General features: G+C 48.9%; 2 protein-coding genes across 3 annotated transcripts in view; both read right to left on the reverse strand.

The window, feature by feature from the left end:
• LOC309355773 (monocarboxylate transporter 13-like) overlaps positions 1–22,041 on the reverse strand; it is a 174,680-nt gene that overhangs the window by 68,579 nt on the left and 84,060 nt on the right. The gene's annotated exons all lie outside the window — the stretch shown is intronic.
• Positions 776–20,875, reverse strand: BCL6B (BCL6B transcription repressor). Of its 2 annotated transcripts, none has more exons than XM_081886869.1 (9): positions 20,740–20,875; positions 16,230–16,401; positions 13,471–13,692; positions 11,416–11,835; positions 9,175–9,284; positions 7,285–7,470; positions 5,062–5,192; positions 3,722–3,859; positions 776–2,462 (listed from the first exon to the last, which is right to left on the reverse strand). In XM_081886869.1, exons 2-9 carry the CDS (start codon positions 16,394–16,396, stop codon positions 2,331–2,333), a joined length of 1,506 nt encoding a protein of 501 aa, XP_081742995.1. In that variant the 5' UTR covers positions 16,397–16,401; positions 20,740–20,875; the 3' UTR covers positions 776–2,330. The 2 variants fall into 2 exon arrangements, with proteins under 2 accessions (XP_081742995.1, XP_081742996.1); XM_081886870.1 differs by having other exon boundaries at positions 20,685–20,875.

Raw genomic sequence — 22,041 nt, forward strand, 5'->3', positions numbered from 1 at the left:
ACCGACGTTCATTTTCCACTTGGGAGGGGTGTGCCGTCTTCAGCCCCATGTCAACGCAGAACCTTCCTTCCTCTCTCACCGGAGGGGAGGCCTTTTCCTAATAACCCCCTTTAAAAATGGAAATCGTCTCATTTCCTGAAAAATGATGCATGCATGCAAAGAAAAAGGAAAAAAGCAAAATATGGAGGAGGCTTTTTCCTCTCTTTCTGAGGTTCCAGACCTCTTCTAGAAACTTCTGGAAAGTTCTTAGGCTGAGGTTCCAGACCTCGCTGCGTCCCCCACTTTCTTTCTGCGCCTGCCAGGCCCAATTCTGGATAAAGTTCTCTGAATATGGCTTCGTCCACACCATCCTTTTAAAACGCTTTGATTCCACTTTAAACCGCCCCCAAGGAATTATGGGAACTGACACCCAAGGGTGCCGAGAAGGCCATACATCCGGATTTTCCCGGGATTCCAATGAGGAAATTAAGTATCCGGGGAAATCTGGGCTCAACAACTTTCCTTTAGAAAAGCTTTTTGTGTCCAGATTTTTACTTCTTGAAATATGGGACCTTAACTTATCCGCCACTGCCCCTACTGCAGAGGCACAATTCCCAGAATCCCCTGGGAAGAGGGATCGATGGTTAAAGCACTCTGGGAACTATAGTACTACGAGGGGCAGGTGGGGGTCTCCCCTCAACACTCGTAGCAAACTATAGCTCCCAGGACTCCCCTGAGAGTCAATCTCACCTCCCAGGGAATTCTGGGAACTGTTGCTCTGTGGGGGGAATAGAAACTACAGTTCCCATGATTCTCTGGGGGAAAGCCATGGCTGTTTAAAGTGGTATCGCACAGCGCTTTAATGGTACGAGGTGGAATCGGCCCACGCAACCCGCAACTGCTCTTCGATGTTAAGAGGAAGATCGGCAAACAAAGCAGCATCGCAGTCAGAAGAAGGAAACAGCAGCAATAATAATAATAATCAAGAATAACAATGGAGCACAATAGGAACAGACAAGACAGATTTGGCCAGCAAAATAACACATTTAGAAAGAGCAAAGTACACTGCACATAACGTTTTAAAAAACCCCAAAATGAAGTCGAACAATGATTCTAATAAACTCCTCTTAATTCTAGCTTATGTCCTGTGGAGGAGAAAAGCAGAGTCCATAGCTAGGGTGTGGGGTCAGTAGCAGGGACCCCTGCTTTGCATGCAGAAGGTTCTGGGTTCGAATCTCCGCCTGTCAGAAAAGTCTGCCTGAGAGACTCTGCTGGTCAAAGGAGTCAAGTACTGGGGTGAATGTGCCCCAGAGGATTCTGTGAATCCACAGTCCCCAAAGCATCTTGGGGATCCATAGCCGTGGCCCCCCTCCAGTGAATTATGGGAGGGAACTCTAGTTTGTTCAGGGTTTGATCATTGAGCCACGCTACAACTCCCAGCAGCACCTAACAAATTACAACTTTGTGGTATTAAGGCCACCCTATAAAGCAAATTCTTTCCCCCAAATAATTCTGGGCACTGTAGTTTTAAACCCCTCGTGGCCTCAGCAAACTACAGTTCCCAGAATCCTTTGGGGAAAAGGGCGCGCTTTAAAGGGACGGTGCATTTATGCAGCCCGATAGGTGTATAGCAGGCGTAACAGCTTTTCCTGCTCCTAATTTGCAGACTTTCTCGCCTGCCTTACACCTCTGCTCCTTCGAGCACAGAACTTTTGCGTCGCTTCCCAGGCGGCACAAAGTAACATATAAACTAAGAAGAGACTGGATGTTGCTTGGAAATTCTGCTTTTACTATCACAGCTCTGCCTGCAGAGCCGTACATCAACTTTTGGGGTTCCATCTCTAACTCCCAAGAGGGGAGTAGCGCCTAGTGGGTTGATATCTTGGGAGTTGGGGGCATGAATCAAGAATGTTTGCTCAGTATCTCCCCCGCCCTGATTCTGAATAATAATCAGCTCTCAATCTAAACATTTGAAACTCGCCAAATTACCTAAATTTCAGGGTTTGGATCCGGCAGACGTCTGAATGTTTCTTTTTTTAGATATAATTATTTGCAGGAACCTCTTTAAATCATGAAAAAATGCAGTCGCCCAGAATGCAGAGCTGCCAACGTTTCCCTTTTTTAAAGTGAAATTCCCTTATTCCGAATAGGATTCCTCGCAAGAAAACTTGACAGCTATGCAAGAATGTGACGCGCACCATTTAGGGCGTCGGATATTCTGAGTTTCAGACACCGAAAAGGTCCAGCTCTCAGGTGCAGGATAGAGATGATTCCACTCAGATACCTGAGCGCAGAATCTGCTGGTCGGCGGATTTTTGGATCCGGCCAAAATCGCGCAACACGCTCCCCGCTCAGCAGAGACCGGCGTAAGGGCCTTCAAGGACTTTGTAGCGGATCTTCGTGTTGGTGATGGCGCCGTGTTTCTGCCGCAGGTGCAGCCGCAGCTGGCTCTTGTGGCGGAAGCGGACGTCGCATTTCTCGCACTGCGGAGAGGAGACAGGTGTCAAGGCGGGCGCCTACATCCCAGAGGGCTGCAGGGGGGCTTTCCCCAACCCGGTGCCCCGCAGAGGACCTTAAGGTCCATGAATAATCATAGTTTAGATGTCCCTAAGGAAGTCAGACTATCCTCCACCAGGGCCAGGACCTTCTCAGTGGTGGCTCCGACCTGGTGGAATGCTCTGTCCCATGAGACCAGGGCCCTGCAGGATTTAACTTCCTTCTGCAGGGCCTGTAAGACAGAGCTATTCCGCCTGGCTTTTAATTTGAATTCAGCCTGATCTTTTATTTCTATTCTCTTCCCTCCCCCTCCCCTTTTATGAACATCACCCGCTCTAAGACCCCACAGCTAATTCTCCCCTGGCCTCCTCGCTGGCCCAAATAGGACTAATTCAGCCAGCTAGCCCTGGTGACTATCTAATACAGTGGTACCTCAGGTTAAGTACTCAATTCATTCTGGAGGTTCGTTCTTAACCTGAAACTGTTCTTAACCTGAGGTACCACTTTAGCTAATGGGGCCTCCTGCTGCCACCGCGCTGCCGGAGCACAATTTCTGTTCTCATCCCGAAGCAAAATTCTGAACCTGAAGCACTATTTCTGGGTTAGCGGAGTCTGTAACCTGAAGCGTCTGTAACCCGAGGTACCACTGTACTTATTAGATGGATTTCCCCCATTTTGATTTCTGAACTTTGAATTTTATTGTCATTCATGATTTTATACTGTCTTTTATGCTGCTGCTATGTTGTACAGTCATACCTCGGGTTATGCGATTTCGGGTTGCGCACCGCGCCAAACCCGGAAGTACCAGAATGGGTTACTTCTGGGTTTTGGCGCATGCGCAAAAGCGCAAACCCGCCCTTTGCGCATGCGCAGAAATGCCAAATCGCGACCCGCACGTGCGCAGACGCGGTGCTGCGGGTTATGAACGCTGTGGGTTGCGAATGTGCATCCACTGTATTGTCCTGGAAGAGGGTCAAGATATTAACTGATATGCATGAAATTTCATATATAGCTATATCATCCCTAGTGTAGTAAGATAAGGCCTTTGGAGGAGACATTGAAAAATAAATAAATTATGAACCGCCCTAGTAGGGCAGTAATTGTTCCTTGATAATTTGTCCCCCCCTCCATGATGGAACCTGGGGTGCACAGCCCCCCGGCCCCCTTCCTACCCCCCCCGGTCACCAAGACCCGTTTCTCGTCCGCCACACCAAACACACCATGAAAAAGCTCCTTCTCCACTCACATGATAAGGCTTCTCTCCCGTGTGGATACGGAGGTGGCTCTTCAGGGTCTGCAGGTGCCGAAATCGAGTCCCGCACGTCCCACAGGGGTAGGGCTTCTCCCCGGTGTGGATCAGGACATGGGCTCTCAAGTGAGCGACCTGGGAGAAGGAAGGAGGAATGACCGGCGGGTGGACAGCTTTGCGGTTCTACGATTGGATACCTTCAGCCTCCAGGATAGCGCAGGTGTAAATGAAGGAAACCCGGGTGCAGGAACTAACTAATGCGGGTTGCGTTTTTTCATGGTGAGACCGGGGCTCCGGAACGGATCCTGTTCGCAACCAGAGGTACCACTGTATATTATTTGATACCCCGCCCATCTGGCTGGGTTTCCCCAGCCACTCTGGGCAGCTCCGAACAGAATATTAAAAACACAATAAAACATCAAACTTCCCTAAACAGGGCTGCCTTCAGATGAAGAAGAGTAGAAGAGTTTGGATTTGATATCCCGCTTTATCACTACCCGAAGGGGTCTCAAAAAGCGGCTAATATTCTCCTTTTCCCTTCCTCCCCCCCAACAAACACTCTGTGAGGTGAGTGGGGCTGAGAGACTTCAGAGAAGTGTGACTGGCCCAAGGTCACCCAGCAGCTGCATGTGGAGGAGCAGGGAAGCGAACCCGGTTTTCCAGATTACGAGTCTATCACTCTTAACCACTACACCACACTGGCTCTCTAGATGCTTTCTAAAAGTCAGATACAGTAGTTGTTTATTTCCTTGACATCTGAAGGGAGGGTGGTCCACAGGGCGGGCGCCACCACCGAGAAGGCCCTCTGCCTGGTTCCCTGTAACTTGGCTTCTCGCAGGGAGGGAATCGCCAAAAGGCCCTTGGAGCTGGACCTCAGGGTCTGGGCTGGATGATGGGGGTGGAGACGCTCCTTCAGTTCTACTGGCCCTTTTCAAATTTCAAGGTCGGTGTTATGTGGTCTCGGCGGCTCCTCCCAGTCCCCAGTCTGGCTGCCGCATTCTGGATTAGTTGTAGTTTCCAGGTCACCTTCAAAGGTAGCCCCACATAGAGCGCATTGCAGTAGTCCAAGAGGGAGATAACCAGAGCATGCAGCACTCTGGAGAGACAGACAGTGGGCAGGGAGGGTCTCATCCTGCGTACCAGATGGAGCTGCCAGACAGCTGCCCTGGACACAGAACTGACCTGCACCTCCATGGACAGCGGTGAGTCCAGAATGACTCCCAGGCTGCGCACCTGGTCCTTCAGGGGCACAGTTGCCCCATTCAGGACCAGGGAGTCCCCCACAAGGAGGGTTTTGCCTCCCGCCCCTGCCAGGTACCTCCCCCCCCCCTTTTTACCTGCACAAAACGAGATCCGCAGGTCTCACACTTGTAGGGCTTCTCCCCGGAGTGAATACGCAGGTGAGTCTTGAGATTCGCCGGGCGGTTGAACTGGGCGCCGCAAATCCCGCAGTGGTACGGCTTCTCTCCTAAGAGCGACAGGTAGCAGTGGCACAGGTGAGGCTTCAGGGGCCGGTCACACTACTCTGAATGCCCTCCCCTTCACCCACCAATACAGGACTCCATCTCCCCACTCTGAATAGATTCCTGGAATCACAGAGTTTAAAGGGGACCCCCAGAGGTCATCCATTCCAACCCCCTGCGATGCAGGCATCTCAACTAAAGCATCCCTGACTGATGGCCGTCCAACCTCTGCTTAAAAACCTCCATGGAAGGAGAGTCCACCACTTTCTGAGGGAGACCCCCCCCCACTGTCAAACGGCCCTTACTGTCAGAAAGTTCTTCCTAATATTTAGTCAGAATCTCCTTTATTGAAACTTGAAGCCACGGGTTCGAGTCCTACCCTCCAGAGCAGGAGAAAACAAGCTTGCTCCCTCCTCCATGGGGCAGCCCTTCGGGTATTTGAAGATGGCTTTCATGTCTCCTCTAAACATACCCAGTTACTTCAACCATTCCTCATATGGCTTGTATTATCGTAACTCGGGGCTGCCCTTGAAGCTGACCCAGAAACTCCAGCGGGTGCAGAATGCCGCGGCGAGGCTCCTTACGGGGTCCTTCCTGCGGGATCACATTCACCCCGTACTTTACCAACTGCACTGGCTCCCGGTGGAGTACAGGGTCAGGTTCAAGGTGTTGGCTTTGACCTTTAAAGCCCTATGCGGCCTAGGACCCTCGTACCTATGGGACGGCCTCTCCTGGTATGCCCCGCGGAGAGGTCCACAATTGACAACATTTTGGAGGTCCCGGGTCGCAAGGTGGCTAGATTGGTCTCAACTAGGGCCAGGGCCTTTTCAGTACTGGCCCCGACTTGGTAGAGCGCTCTGTCACAAGAGACCAGGGCCCTGCGGGACTTGACATCTTTCCGCAGGGCCTGCAAGACAGAGCTGTTCCACCTGGCCCTTGGTTTGGACTCAGTCTGACCCTTATGTTTCCCTCCCCTTACGGTTTTGATCTATGGGCTACTATTAAAATGAGGCTGCATTTTAAATTGTAGTTTAACCCATATTTTATTTTTTCCCCCTTTCCTTTCCTTTTTTTCTTTTTCTTTTCTTTTCTTCATCAGCCAATTAGTTCAACACTCGTAAGTAGAAAGATACGTAATTTCTTCATTAACCAATCGTTTTTGGAATAGATATAATATACACAAGAATGAAAAATACTCTGGAACAGTGCTGATGCGATTATGTAAGAAATTACATATCTTTCTACTTACGAGTGTTGAACTAATTGGCTGATGAAGAATTCAATGAAACAGTAGTTATCCGGAAACACTGTTCATCAGAGTTCGGAGTCGGAAATCAGAATTGGACATTTGCGAATTATACAAAGCTTCACAGCTTGCTCTCCACCGTGATTCATTTAAGGACTTTCAGAGACTTTTGGAGACTTCAGTTTGTTAGTTTTGATGTTTTGAATTCTTCCATAAAATTTTCCACATTGTAATTGTTTCTGGGAAGTTACTGGACTATGCAGAATTAGATAAACTAACAGGAAGAATTCGAAACCGGCGGGACCAGAAATTCACAGAAGAGTGGAGCAAATTTACGGACTATTTGAAAAGTATTTGTGAAGATCAGACGACGTTTGTAGGTTTGCAAGAAGTTCTGTGAGGAGTATTATTGGAAGTATTGCAAAAACAGGGGAAGGATAATTTGTTAAGAGACTTAAAGGCAATATAAAGTAATGTATAAGAAGTAGATAAAACGGTGGATTATCCGAGGTGCTGATGGAAGTAAAAAAAAAAAAAGATTGTATAAGTGATAAGTTTTGTGGTGCATTTTATAATTGATATGTTAAAATCAATAAAAAATATTTTTTAAAAAAAGTAATTCTTTCCGGCCGTGTTGCTTTTCATATTGCCGACTCGTATTTTGCAACACGGCTTGGTTTGTTTGTTTACTAAGTGCAGAACCTGACATTTGTCCCTGCTGAAGTTTAATTTATTGTTTCGATTGTCCATATCGTTATATAAACATTTGAGTTTTATGCAGGCTTGGAGCCCATGTTCTGGAATGGATGAAAGCCCAGTTTAGACATTGTTCAAAATCAAGCAAAACCAACCGGTATGCAGAGATCTGTGGCTTGCTAGGTTCCCTTTGTAGCGGAAGGTTGAGTTGCAGAAATGGCATTTGTAGGGCTTCTCCTCATAGGCGTTTCCTGGGGGGCTCCTTCCTCCTCCTCCCCCCTCTTCTTCAACTTCCTCCAGGTATCCTAAGTCGCAGGCACCGCAGTCGTAAGGGCCAGCCCCTGGGGAGTTAGCAAGCGTGAGGCGTTTGGGCCTGCCCAGTCCGTGCAAAAACACACTCTCTGCCTTTTTCATAGACTCATGGAATTGTAGAGTTGCAAGGGGTTAGGGTTATGGGGTCATCTAGTCCAACCCGCTGCAATTTGGGAATATCGTACGGGATTCGAACCCGCAACCTTGGCGTTATCAGCACCATGCTCTAACCAACTGACTCATCTATTATTATTATTATTATTAATGTTAAAAAGGTGTTGTGATATGCAACTTCGCTTAGCCAAAAATGTGAAAACAAAACGCCGTTCGACCCTGTGCACGTTACGAGAAATTCGCACTAAGATCCTGGTGGGTTTTCACGAGACCCGTTTAGAAAAATAAACAAATTGCGAACTGATGCGGAGAGATGGAGACTTATTAATTGATTAAATTTATCAGTCCCTAAAGAAGAATGGCTAGAGAAGTGGATGAACGATGCAGAACTGGCAAAAATGACGGAGAGACTAAGAGAAAAAGACAACAGAGACTTTGAAAAAGATTGGGAACCATTCATCTTATATTTGCAGAAAGAAAGAAAGTCAATAGACTTGATGGCAGTATTTAAACAAACATTTACATTATCAGCATTAGAAAATGTTTAGAAGATAGTGAAATATGATGGTGTGTTTTATTTTTAGGTTTTTAGGCTTGATGTTATTTTATTAATAACTTTTAAGAGATAGCAAAGTGGGTGAAAATAGAAACAAACGAGGAGTGGAAGTTGGGGAAAACCCTGGAGGGGAGGGAGGAAGGAATATATAGTAAATGTTAAGAAATTGAGATGTATGTAATGAATGAAAAAGAAAAATGAGTTTTAAAAAATTAAAAATTATCAGTCATTTTTTTTTAACCAAAAGAACTCAGAGCAACTTACAACATATAAATGGACAAAAGCATATGTTAGAACCAGCACAGGAGGAAAACTAATAATAGTAATGATGATAATAATAATAATAATAATAATAATAATAATAATAATAATAATAATAATAATAATTTATTATTTATACCCCACCCATCTGGCTGGGTTTCCCCAGCCACTCTGGGCAGCTTCCAACAGGATATTAAAAACACAATAAAACATCAAACATTAAAAAATTCCCTAAACAGGGCTGCCTTCAGATATAATAATATAATAATAATTTATTATTTATACCCCGCCCACCTGGCTGGGTTTCACCAGCCACTATGGGCGGCTTCCAACAAAACTTTAAAATACAATAACCTATTCAACATTAAAAGCTTCCCTAAACAGGGCTGCCTCCAGATGTCTTCTAAAAGTCAGATAGTTGTTTATTTCCTTGACATCTGACGGGAGGGCGTTCCACAGGGCGGGCGCCACCACCGAGAAGGCCCTCTGCGATCTCGCTTTGGAAAAAAGCAGGGTTGAAACATCCCACCCACTCAAGGAGGCTGCAGATGATTCGAAGCCTGGCAGAAAAGAGATGACTAAGGATGTCTAACGTTGGCGCCAGGTGAGCCTCCCTGAGGACAGCGTTCCACAAATGGGGAGCCAGCGCCAAAAAGGCCCCGTCCTCGTGTTGCAGCCCTCCGGCCCTCGCGATGAGGGGCACACGAAGACAGGCGCCTGATGGCGACCCCAGGGTCTGCGTTCGGTTCCTACGGGGGCAGATTGGAAAAGAAAGAAACTTAAACCGCCCCTTCCAACTCACCAGAACCACAGGGGTCTCCCTGCCCCATGGACGCGTCCTCTGGAGGGTGGGAGCAAAGTAGGGGGGCTGGCTGGTTGCAGGCGGAGCAGTGGGGCTGAGAGGACGGCAGCCTGGGCAAGAGCGGAAGGAAGGAAGGGTCAGAGCCAGGCAGAAAACGTCCTTCCTATTTATAGCCAGTCTTTCATCACAGTAGAAAAAAGGCAAAGGACCGAGAAATTACACAAAACAAATGAAATAGCGTGAAAATCCCTGAAACGAGAAGTACAGTGGTACCTCGGGTTACATACGCTTCAGGTTACAGACTTCGCTAACCCAGAAATAGTGCTTCAGGTTAAGAACTTTTCTTCAGGATAAGAACAGAAATCATTCTCCAGCGGCAGCAGGAGGCCCCATTAGCAAAAGTGGTGCTTCAGGTTAAGAACAGTTTCAGGTTAAGAACGGACCTCCGGAACGAATTAAGTACCGTATTTTTTGCTCTAAAAGACTCACTTTTTCCCTCCTAAAAAGTAAGGGGAAATGTGTGTGCGTCTTATGGAGCGAATGCAGGCTGCGCAGCTATCCCAGAAGCCAGAACAGCAAGAGGGATTGATACTTTGACTGCGCAGCGATCCCTCTTGCTGTTCTGGCTTCTGAGATTCAGAATATTTTTTTTCTTGTTTTCCTCCTCCAAAAACTAGGTGCGTCTTGTGGTCTGATGCATCTTATAGAACGAAAAATTCAGTACTTAACCCGAGGTACCACTGTAATCAACTAGAAATAAGTTTTTAACATCAGCAGTAACATCTAGACCAAAGGAGCGTTTCAGCCCTGTTCTTGGGTTTGTTTCAAAATCTAAAACAGTTTATCTTGTATTCCTTTCTTTGAATTTGTGCCATCACCTTGCCAACAAAGGTCCGTATAGTTAAAGCTCTGGTTTTCCCAGTAGTGATGTATGGAAGTGAGAGCTGGACCATAAAGAAGGCTGATCGCCGAAGAATGGATGCTTTTGAATTCTGGTGCTGGAGGAGACTCTTGAGAGTCCCATGGACTGCAAGAAAATCCAACCTCTCCATTCTTGAGGAAATCAGCCCTGAGTGCTCACTGGAAGGACAGATCCTGAAGCTGAGGCTCCAAGACTTTGGCCACCTCATGAGAAGAGAAGACTCCCTGGAAAAGACCCTGATGTTGGGAAAGATGGAGGGCAGAAGGAGAAGGGGACGACTGAGGACGAGATGGTGGGACAGTGTTCTCAAAGCTACCAGCATGAGTTTGACCAAACTGCGGGAGGCAGTGGAAGACAGGAGGGCCTGGTGTGCTCTGGTCCAGGGGGTCACGAAGAGGCGGACACGACTAAACGACTAAACAACAACAACATGTCCAAAACTTGCCATTTCGGTTTTCAAACCCTTTTTGTAAACTCAGGGGAGCATTTCAGCCCTGTTCTTGCGTTTGTTTAAAGTCATTTAAAGTTTACGATTTCTCGATTTCCTTCTGAGGAAGCTGAATAGTCCAGTGAAATGAGATTTGTAGATGTCATCCCGTTAAGGCTTTGTTCAGTTCTAGGTTTTTCTGATTTTTCCCCTTAAACTTTTTTGATTTTTGTTATGTAGTTTAATTCTATAAGATAATATTTCTAGTCGATTACTTCTGGTTTCAGGGATTTTCGCAGTCTTTCATCACAGGTCTCAGAGGAGGCGCGGCAGCAGGAGGCCCCATTAGCTAAAGTGGTGCTTCAGGTTAAGAACAGTTTCAGGTTAAGTATGGACCTCCGGAACGAATTAAGTACTTAACCCGAGGTACCACTGTAATAATTTCTTATTTATACCCAGCCACTCTGGGCACCTTCCAACAGAACACTAAAATACAATAACCTATTAAACATTAAAAGCTTCCCTAAACAGGGCTGCCTTCAGATGTCTTCTAAAAGTCAAATAGTTGCTTATCTCTTTGACATCTGGTGGGAGGGTGTTCCACAGGCCGGGAGCCACCACCGAGAAGGCCCTCTGCCTGGTTCCCTGTAACTTGGCTTCTCACAGCGGCGGAACCGTATCTTAAATTTTGGAAATGTACATCCAGGTTTTTTCCCCTTTAAATTGTCGGGGGGCTCCCAAGAGAGTGGGGCCCTAAGCTATAGCTTGTTTAGCTTATACTGCACCCAGCTGACCTCTGCCTGCTGTCCTACCCCCCCAAGAGGAAACTAAACACCATTTTCCCAACCTGCAGGCCGCAGTCCATCTGTAAAGCCCCTACTGGCTCCCTGACCTGTGAAGGCGGCTTCCGTTCCCGGGGTCTTGATCCCGGCCGGCCTGGCCGTGCGATTCGGGGTGGTCCGGCCTCCCCTCGCGCAGCATGGAGTTGAGGACGATGAAGCGATACTTCTTCCAGTGGCAGGCTTTGGGGTCCGCGCCTGGGGGGGCGCAGCCGCTGGACTCGCGGGGGGAGGCCGGCTGGCCCGGAGGGGACTGGTCCCCGGCCCCCGGCGACATCGCAGACCCCAATTCCTTGTCCTTCGGGCAGTAGGGAGCCGGCAGAGGGCGGCTGGAGGCCTCGTCGACAGTGGGGTGTTCTTCTTGGCCCTCCCTTGGGAAACTTGGGGCGAGGGACCCCCCGACGTCTTCCAGGGGTCTGTGGCGGAGGAAGGTGGGCGCTGGCGGGGTCAGGAAGAAGGTCACCCGGTCGTAGCTGCGTAAGAACATCAGAACAGAAGAAAGTCAGAAGGGCTAGCGTCCCGTTCAAACCCACAGGCAGAATTCGAACACAGGACTTCTGAGTCCCAGCAACTGGGATTATTCAGAAGCATTTGCCGCCCCCCAACTGCGACGGCAGAGCTTAACTGTTCTGCCTAGTTGCCTTCAATAGCTGGCTGCTCTGGGCATCTGCCTGGACCTCTTTTTAAGCCGTCTTGTGGCAGTGAGTTCCACTGGCTGCGTGGGAAAAAACGCCTTGTCTGCCCTGACCCAGTGGGATTGGGCTTCTGAATTCAAGAAGCCTTTGTTGTCATCTTCCCAAACTTCCACGGCTGCCGTTAAGATGAGGAAGGGCCCTTCTCCGGTCTGCTTCAATAATAATAATAATAATTTTCATTTATATCCCTCCCTCCCCAGCCAAGACCAGGCTCAGGGCGGCTAACACTGAATATAAAAACAATTGATTGAAATATAACTTAAAAAACAAGATTAAAATACAACATGAAAACATGAAAATGCAGCCTCATTCTAGTGGAAACTCAATCAAAAACTTTTTGGGGGATAAAAACGTCAAGTCTTCACCAACTATCCAGAATGGTCCTAGCACCTGCTCAGAGCTTATTTGCTTAGGCAAGAGTACCAGATATGTTTTAAGAACAGTGAAGTGCTTATATTCTGATGAATTTCACACCCACGTTTGATTTCACTGGCCCCTCTCTGGTCCGGCAGCACCCTGCTCTCACAGCGGCCAACCAGATTCCCATGATGAGAAACCCCCAAGCAGAATTCGAACACAAGACCCCGTGCCCTTTCTGCGTTTTCCAGCAACCGGGACTCAGAAGCACTTGCTGCCTCTGAATATGGAGGCAGAGAATAGCCGTTCTGGCTAATATCCCCACCCCAAAATAGCCTTTTCGAATTGGCCCAGTCCTCTTTCAAAACCATCCAAGTTGGCGGCGGTCGCTGCCTCAAGTGGCAGGGTGTTCCGCAGTTCCTCTGCCTAAAAAAATGCTTCGTTGCGCCTGCCTCGAATCTTCCAACCCATTTCTCTGTGGTTTGTTCTCTGGCATAGCTGTCAACTTACAGATTTGAAAATAAGGGACCAGCAGCCTCGAAAATAAGGGGTCAGCAGCCAAAATAAGGGATTTTCCAAGCACAGGTATGTTCAACTTCTGAGCCCCTCTGAGCCAAAGACAGAAAGCCCAGCCAGCAGCCAAACGAAGCCTCAAGCGGTGGTTCCCACAGCGCAGCAACCAGGCAAAGGGGATGCAGCAAGGAAAACCACCGTCCCCTCTCCGCTGGGAAGCGCTGAGCAAAGGCGAGTCCCCAGGCAACGCGGCCGATTTGATTGGCACAAGGCATGCAAGCTCCACCCCACAGTCGTTCTTAGACTCCTTATTGGGTGAGCAACGCAGCCAAGCAACCCAGTTGGAGCCTCCCTCCTCCCTGGCCAGCAGGGAGGGAGGGAGAGGAACTGCTTCCTTTGAAACCCGGGAAATTTAAGGGACATCATCCATAAGGGACAGCAGCGGGACACGGCGCTGGGATAAGGGACTGTCCCGCCAAATAAGGGACGGTTGACAGCTATGTTCTCCGGGGGCACCCCTCTTGCGCCTCCCCACCCGCTTACCTGGCCTGGATGAAGCGATGGCAACTCTCCACCACGTGCTCCATCTGCAGGTAAGAGGCGGCAGCCAGGACCGCGGGCACGGTGCCCGGCGTGAGGACCAGGTGGGACGTGTACATGAAGTCGAGGAGGGCCTGGAAGCCGGCGGGTTCGATGGAACTGGGCAAGGTGAGCACGCTGACCTCGTGGCCCCCCTGGCCCAGGAAGATGGAGTAGAAAAAGCCGCTGCGAAGGAGACAGAGAAGGAGGAGAGGGGTCAGGGCAAGAGGACCGCAAGTCCCAGCATGCATCGCTCCCGCAAGCAGAGGAGAAGGGACCGCAGTTCCCAGCATGCTCTAGTTGCAGCCACGTTCTATGATGGGATGTGGGGCATTCATATAGTGCAAACCATGGTTTCCTTTGCAAGACTGTGGTTCTGAAGCACCCTGCTTAGGATTTGTGAGTAATAATAATAATAATAATAATAATTTCATATTTATACCTTGCCAATCTGGCTGGGTTTCCCCAGCCACTCTGGGCGGCTCCCAAGAGAAATAATAATAATAATAATAATAATAATAATAATAATAATAATAATTTATTATTTATACCCGCCAATTTGGCTGGGTTTCCCCAGCTACTTTGGGTGGCTCCCACCAGCATTAATAACAATAACAATAACAATAACAATAATAATAATAATTTATAACCTGCCAATCTGGCTGGGTTTCCCCAGCCACTCTGGGCGGCTCCCAACAGAAATAATAATAATAATAATAATAATAATAATAATAATAATAATAATATTTTATTTATACCCTGCCAATCTGGCTGGGTTTCCCCAGCCATTCTGGGCGGCTCCCAACAGAATTATTATTATTATTATTATTATTATTATTATTATTATTATTATTAATTTATATCCTGCCAATCTGGGTGGGTTTCCCCAGCCACTCTGGGCGGCTCCCAATAGAATACTAATAATAATAATCTGATAAAATATCAAAACGAGACCCTTGCTGTTCCCAGGACAACACAGCAACTGGGTCTTCCCACGGAACATGGCTCAGCTTCGTAATTCTAATACGAATACTTTTACAGTATAATGTGCTGGAAGCCACCCAGAGTGGCTGGGCCAACCCAGTCAGTTGAGTGGCTAATAATAATAATAATAATTTTATTATTTGTAGCCTGCCCATCTGACCGGGGACTCAGCTACACTAGTCAACTTATAACGTTATAAGTGTGTTATGACTATGTGACACCACTGTAGAGTTGAAATCCGAAGTCAATGATAATTTCCATTGTGAGCTTCATAGGAGCCAACACAACACAAAACACTGTTGCTGTAGGTAGGTTTTATTTTATTTGTTTTGTATCTTATATTCTGGAAATGTACATCCAGTCCTCCCCCCTTTTTAATTTCTTTGGGGCCCCCCAAGAGAGTGGGGTCGTAAGCCATGAGTAGGCAAACTAAGACCCAGGGGCCGGATCCGTCCCAATCGCCTCTTGTGCGTCCTCTGAGTCTCCTCTTTTCCAGTCTAAACACACTCAACTCCTTCAACTGTCCCTCATCAGGATTGGTTTTCAGACACTTTTATAGTATGGGTAGGCAACCTAAGGTCCGGGGGCCGGATCCGGCCCAATCGCCTTCTCAATCTGGCCTGCGGATGGTCCAGGAATTAGCGTGAGCACAATGTGTGCTTTTATTTAAAACACATCTCTGGGTTACGTATTTGTGGGGCCTGCCTGGTGTTTTTACATGAGTAGAATGTGTGCCTTTATGTAAAATGAATCTCTGGGTTATTTGTGGGGCGTAGGAATTCATTCTTTTTCTTTCCCCCCCAAAATATAGTCTGGCCCACCACAAGGTCTGAGGGTCAGTGGACCGGCCCCCTGCTGAAAAAGGTTGCTGACACCTGCCCTAAGCTATAGCTTGTTTAAAAGGTAAAGGGACCCCTGACCACTAGGTCCAGTCGCAGCCAACTCTGGGGTTGCGGCGCTCATCTCGCTTTATTGGCCGAGGGATCCAGCATACAGCTTCCGGGTCATGTGGCCAGCATGACTAAGCCGCTTCTGGTGAGCCAGGGCAGCACACGGAAACGCCGTTTACCTTCCCGCCAGAGCGGTACCTATTGATCTACTTGCACTTTGTGCTTTCGAACTTCTAGGTTGGCAGGAGCAGGGACCGAGCAACAGGAGCTCACCCCGTCGCGGGGATTCGAACCGCCGACCTTCTGATCGGCAAGTCCTAGGCTCTGTGGTTTAACCCACAGCGCCACCCGCGTCCCTAATTGCCGTGGAATAGGGTGTCCCTATTTTCATTGGATAAATGTTGGAGGGTATGCAACCGCACAGCTGGCTAATGTCCCATCTCTCCAGATGAGCATTAAGCTCAAGGTCTCAAATCTGGCACTGAACCAAGCGCTCCTCAGCTGGATTGGATTTGATATCCCGCTTTATCACTACCCGAAGGAGTCTCAAAGCGGCTAACAATCTCCTTTCCCTTCCTGCCCCACAGCAAACACTCTTGTGAGGTGAGTGAGGCTGAGAGACTTCAGAGACGTGTGACTGGCCCAAGGTCACCCAGCAGCTGCATGTGGAGGAGCGGGGAAGCGAACCCGGTTCCCCAGATTACGAGTCCACCGCTCTTAACCACTACACCACACTGGCTGCCCGCTCCTGTGGCTCCCTCTTGCGCTTTCACAAGGTGCCGCTGCCCTCCTGTGGACCCCCTTGGCCACGCGTGGCACAGACACACACAGGTAGGGTGGGACGCTCACCTGCAGGCAGTGAGGACAGCTTTGTGGGCCTGCAAGGGGCAGCCCCCCACTCGCAAGGTGACGTCCGTGAGGAAGTGGCGTTTCCGGAGCTCGTTCAGGTTCATCAGCACGTCGCCGGAGTGGCGTGTGAACTCGCGAACGTCGCTCTGGTCGCGTGGCCCGGCCATCGTGCCTGCGGGAGCAGGAAGAGCCTTAGAATCACGGAGACCACCAAAGGTCATCTAGCCCAACTCGCCGTTGCAGAACTCGAACCCGCAGCCCTGAGACTAAGAGCCTCCCACTCTGCTGGGCAATAGATATAGGACATAATATCTTCTTAGAGGAATAAGAAGAAAGGTAAAAGGGGAAAAAGAAAGAGAGAATATGAAGAAAGAGAGAATATGAAGGTAATGTGTTGCTATGAATTTTGTGTACAGAATATTTGAATGATGGTTTGTACTCCTTAAATAACGTTGTGTATTTAGCAAGTATTTTTTTTCCTTTCCTTTTTATATTTTCTTTTATGTATCGTTTTCTTTTTGGTACATGGGGGTGTAAGGATTAATTTGTGTTTTTTTGTAATTTTTTTAATGCAAGAAAGATGATCTATAAAAAGAAAAGAAAGAAAACAAATTAAAAGCATATACAGTTACACCAAAAGCAGGAAAACCTGAAAGATTACGAAGAAAGAGAGAGAGAGAGAGAGAGAGAGAGAGAGAGAGAGAGAGAGAGAGAGAGAGAGAGAGAGAGAGAAATCTACATCTGGGGAAAACTTTGGAAGAGTGATTTGAAATTCACAGCATGTTATTCATTGAAGGACAACTTCCTGTAAATGATTTATAGATGGTATTTAACTCTGAGTAGACTTGCTAAAATGTTTAAGTCCGAATCGGGTAAGTGCTGGAGATGTAATGAGGTTACGTTTTATCACATGTGGTGGACTTGTAAAAGAGTATTGGGAAATGATATATAATGAATTGGAAAAAAAATGTTTAAAAGTACCTTTCAAAAAAAAAACAACACAGAGTCCTCTTTGCTGGGGATAATTCAGAGGGTGTCAAAAAAGATTATTTATGTATGCCATTACTGCGGCCTGTGTTTTGTTAGCCCCAAAATGGAAAACGAGTGAGGTCCCAACCAAAGAAGAATGGCAACTTAAACTGACAGAATACGCGCAACTTGCAGATTTAAAATATAGAATAAAAGAACAAGAAGAACATATGTTTAGAGAAGATTGGCAAACGTTTACTGAATATATGGGTGACAATTGTGTTCCTTTAAAAACGCTGGTAAAAAGGTAAAGGTACAGGTAAAGGGACCCCTGACCATTAGGTCCAGTCGTGGCCAACTCTGGGGTTGCGGTGCTCATCTCACTTTACTGGCCAAGGGAGCCGGCGTACAGCTTCTGGGTCATGTGGCCGGCATGACTAAGCCGCTTCTGGCGAACAAGAGCAGCGCATGGAAACGCCGTTTACCTTCCCGCCGGAGTGGTACCTATTTCCCTACTTGCACTTTGATGTGCTTTTGAACTGCTAGGTTGGCAGGAGCAGGGACCGAACAACGGGAGCTCACCCCGTCGCGGGGATTTGAACCGCCGACCTTCTGATCGGCAAGTCCTAGGCTCTGTGGTTTAACCTAAACCGCTGGATGTAACAATGGTTTACTGATAGTTTCGTTCATGTAAAACAAGCAGGGATGTTTGGTATGCAAAATGAACCACGGAAGGAGAAGAAAGGAAGTCTTTGATTTAAGGTTGTTTTTTAAATGGATATTTTGAAATGTAAATTAGAAAATGAGAGAGAGAGAGAGAGAGAGAGAGAGAGAGAGAGAGAGAGAGAGAGAGAGAGAGAGAGAAGAATGAGCCTCACACTCTGTCGACTGAGCTGCCATGAGCTCGGGTGTCCTGGAGTCATATAGAGAACTCGAGAGAGGGGTACCCCAGCGGCCATCTAGTCCACCCCCCCATGCAAGGATCACAGCTGAAGAATCCCTGACAGATGGCCACCTGAGCTCTGTTTAGAATCATCCATCAAAGGGGAGTCCACAGCACACAGGACAGCCTTCTCATGCCAGGGACTTAGCTCAGAGCTGGAGGCCAGAACCCAGGAGTCCTGGCCGCCTGCCGCCTCTTTGATCCTCCCGCCATTCATTTGCTGAAGAATGCAGAAGTCCTGGCGCCCTGCCTTACGCGGCTGCTTCCAGCTTCAAGAAGTCACGGAAAACCCCTCCCCGGAGTCCCCAGTTCCCACGATCCCTTGCACCAAATCTGGAGAACCTACCATATTTTTCGCTCCATAAGACGCACCAGACCATAAGACGCACCCAGTTTTTGGAGGAGGAAAACAAGAAAAAAATATTCTGAATCTCAGAAGCCAGAACAGCAAGAGGGATCGCTGCGCAGCGAAAGCAGCAATCCCTCTTGCTGTTCTGGCTTCTGGGATAGCTGCGCAGCCTGCATTCGCTCCATAAGACGCACACACATTTCCCCTTACTTTTTAGGAGGGAAAAAGTGAGTCTTATAGAGCAAAAAATACAGTAGTTCCCACGATCCAAAGTTCCCTGCATCAAATTTGTTGCATTTATTTAATGCATTTATATCCGGCCTTCTTCCCGAGTCGGGATTCAAGGCACCTTCAAATATTTTGATGATTGCATTTACATCTCGCCTTTTTCTCCAGTTTGCTCAAAGGGGCGTGCATGGTTCTTTACCCCCCCCCTCCTCATTTAACCCCCACGACAACCCTGCGAGGCACGTGAAGCGGAGAGCCAGTGACAGGGAGCTTCACAGCCAAGTGGGGATTCGAACTCAGGTCTCTCCCGCGTCCCGGTCCGGTGCGTACGCGCAGTACATCCGAAGCACATTTCCATCTCCTCCAGAGAATCTCGGGCGCTGTCGTTGATTAAAGGGTGCTGGGAATTGTAGCTCTGCGAAAGGCTTCAGCTTTAGTTCCCAGGGTTCTTAAACCTCAACGGGATTTCAGATCTAACCACGCACTGTGCGTTCAAAGCCCCTTAAGAGTCCTGAAAACTGTAGCTCTCCAAAGCTCCTTGGAATCATCGCGCCCCAAGGGGGGGAACTACAGTTCCCAGGATTTTGATTTGATTTTTTGAAATAATAATAATAATTTATTATTTATACCCCCCCAAATCTGGCTGAGTTTCCCCAGCCACTCTGGGCGGCTCCCAATTGAGTGTTAAAAACAATACAGTATTAAATATTAAAAACTTCCCTAAACAGGGCTGCCTTCAGATGTGTTTTGAAGATAGGATGGCTACTTATTTCCTTCACATCTGGTGGGAGGGCATTCCACAGGGCGGGCGCCACCACCGAGAAGGCCCTCTGCCTGGTTCCCTGTCACCTCGCAATGAGGGAACCGCCAGAAGGCCCTCGGAGCTGGACCTCAGTGTCCGGGCAGAACGATAGGGGTGGAGACGCTCCTTCAGGTATACAGGACCGAAGCCGTTTAGGGCTTTCAAGGTCAGCACCAACACTTTGAATTGTGCTCGGAAACGTACTGGGAGCCAATGCAGATCTCTCAGGACCGGTGTTATGTGGTCCCGGCGGCCACTCCCAGTCACCAGTCTAGCTGCCGCATTCTGGATTAATTGCAGTTTCCGGGTCACCTTCAAAGGTAGCCCCACGTAGAGCACATGGCAGTAGTCCAAGCGGGAGATAACCAGAGCATGCGCCACTCTGGCGAGACAGTCTGCGGGCAGGGAGGGTCTCATCCTACGTACCAGGTGGAGCTGGTAGACAGCCGCCCTGGACACAGAATTGACCTGCGCCTCCATGGACAGTGGTGAGTCCAGAATTACTCCCAGGCTGCGCACCTGGTTCTTCAGGGGGCACAGTTACCCCATTCAGGACCAGGGGGTCCTCCACACCCACCCGCCTCCTGTCCCCCCAAAACAGTACTTCTGTCTCGTCAGGATTCAACCTCAATCTGTTAGCCGCCATCCATCCTCCAACCGCCTCCAGGCACTCACACATTTTCATTTGGTGTTACAAATATAATCATTTTCATTTGATGTTACAAATACTTTTTTTTTAATTTTTAACGGAGTGCCCTTTACCTGCACGATGCTGTGGAGATGCCGTTCTGAGCCTTTGGGGGAGAAAAGCGCAAGGCAAGCGCATGAGACCATGGAAACCGAGACCGTCGCCTCTCCCCCACCAAACCATCCCCGGGGGTCCCGTTTCCTCCCAGCCCACTGCTAAGAACCTAAGAAGACCCTGGACTCATCTAGTCCACCCCCCCACCTTCTTTTCACAATGGACCAAGCTGGTACCCACGATGGAGAAACGCGCAACTGTGAGCAGCGCGCATGAGAAACTCTAGCATCCAGACGCATTTACTGCCTCCGACAGGGGACGGCGCAGATCATAGCCCTCTTGGCTAGTGGTAGTAGCCACGGGTAGCCTCTCCTTCACACCTTGAACCCCGTTTCTCCCCCCCCCCCAGGAAAAAAACCCACCTGCCCTTCACCCCTTTTTGCGCGTCCTTGGGAACGCCTGGCTTTGAGTCCTTACCGCCCTGTCCCGCAGGGTCTGTCTTGGAGCCGCCTGCAAGGTGCTGTCCCTGCCCGCTTCAGGTGGGGAGGGGGCCAGAGATCCAGCTGAACCCCCTTTCACCCCCCCTGAAGCCGCGGCGCCCCGAGAACCAGCCTCAGAGGACGGCCGGGCCGGTATGGCCTTTTTATAACGTCGGAGAGGAAACGGAGTTAAGTCACACATCCTTCCTTTTCAGAGTTTGGCTCAGCTGTACTGGGAAGAAGAGAGAGGTGTGTCTGTGTGTGTTTGGGGGGGGGCAGGAGTGGGTGTATTTATAGCGCTTTCAGGAAAAAGAGGGGGGGCGCTTACAACTCAGGGAGACTGCTCCGCGTCTTAGCGCACAACCCCAAAGATTTAAGCAAGACCCCCGCAAAACATTCCTGGCTGCCTTCTTCCAGTTCGCCAAATCTTTATATCTTGCCAAACGCACTGAGTGGCGGGGGGGGGGGTCCCTGCTTCAAAGCCCCCTCCCCAACCCCTAAGGCTTTTTCTAGACTTTGTTTCACGCTTCCTTACATTGTGAGATTTCTCGAAAGCAGAGGGCGCGCGTTGGAGGCGTTTGTAAGGTTTTGTTCTTTTTTTGTTTGGGGGGTGGGCGAAGGCCGGAGAGAGGAAGCACCTGTTTGCATGAGACCATTTCCTCCCCTCTTCCTCCCCCCCCCAGCTTTTCCTGAGTTTTTTGTCCCGTGTTCAAACGGAGCCAAAGGACAGTGGGAAGAGTGCGGTGGCGGCGGGGGGGGTCCCCAGTTCCCCCTGCCGTGGAAGATCCGAAGCCGCAACAGAGGCAGAGTGCCTCTGAGCATGTGCCGAGGGCATTTGTCTCTCCTCCTGCCCACCCCCCGTCCACGCAGCTGGGAATGGAAAGGTGCGCTGCATGGAGAGGGTGGAAAGTCGATTTTCCCTTCTCTCCAAACTCCAGTGAGTGTTGGAAGATTTGGGACAGCGGGGAAAGGAGGACTTCTTCCCGCGGCGCACGGTTAATCTGCGGAACTCCCCGCCACAAGAAGCAGCGATGGCCACCAATCTAGACGGCTACTAGCCAGGCCACGGCTATGCGCTGTCTCCACAGGAGGGCAGAGGTTTTTTTCTGGCGCCTGCCTGTGTGGTTTTTGCAAAACCCAGAGACTTGCTTCCTCTGACTCCAGGCTCAAACAGAGGAGCTGGCCTCATCCTGCGTCTCTCCTTTACTACAAGATATTGGACAGCAGGTGTCTGCCTCCCGTGGACTCCTAACCTCGTCTTCCAATTCCAGAACCATCAATCTCAGATTCACTGGGTGAT

Source organism: Podarcis melisellensis (genome assembly GCF_964234715.1).
Source record: "Podarcis melisellensis genome assembly, chromosome: 13".
Classification (NCBI taxonomy): Eukaryota; Metazoa; Chordata; class Lepidosauria; order Squamata; family Lacertidae; genus Podarcis; species Podarcis melisellensis.

Excerpts from the sequence above, each read along its gene's own strand:
- BCL6B (XM_081886869.1), bottom strand. The coding sequence starts at position 16,396 with ATGGCCGGGCCACGCGACCAGAGCGACGTTCGCGAGTTCACACGCCAC. Across the intron at positions 13,693-16,229 it reads GCTGTCCTCACTGCCTGCAG|CGGCTTTTTCTACTCCATCT; the intron begins GTGAGCGTCCCA and ends TCTCCTTCGCAG. Across the intron at positions 11,836-13,470 it reads CATCGCTTCATCCAGGCCAG|CTACGACCGGGTGACCTTCT; the intron begins GTAAGCGGGTGG and ends GTTCTTACGCAG.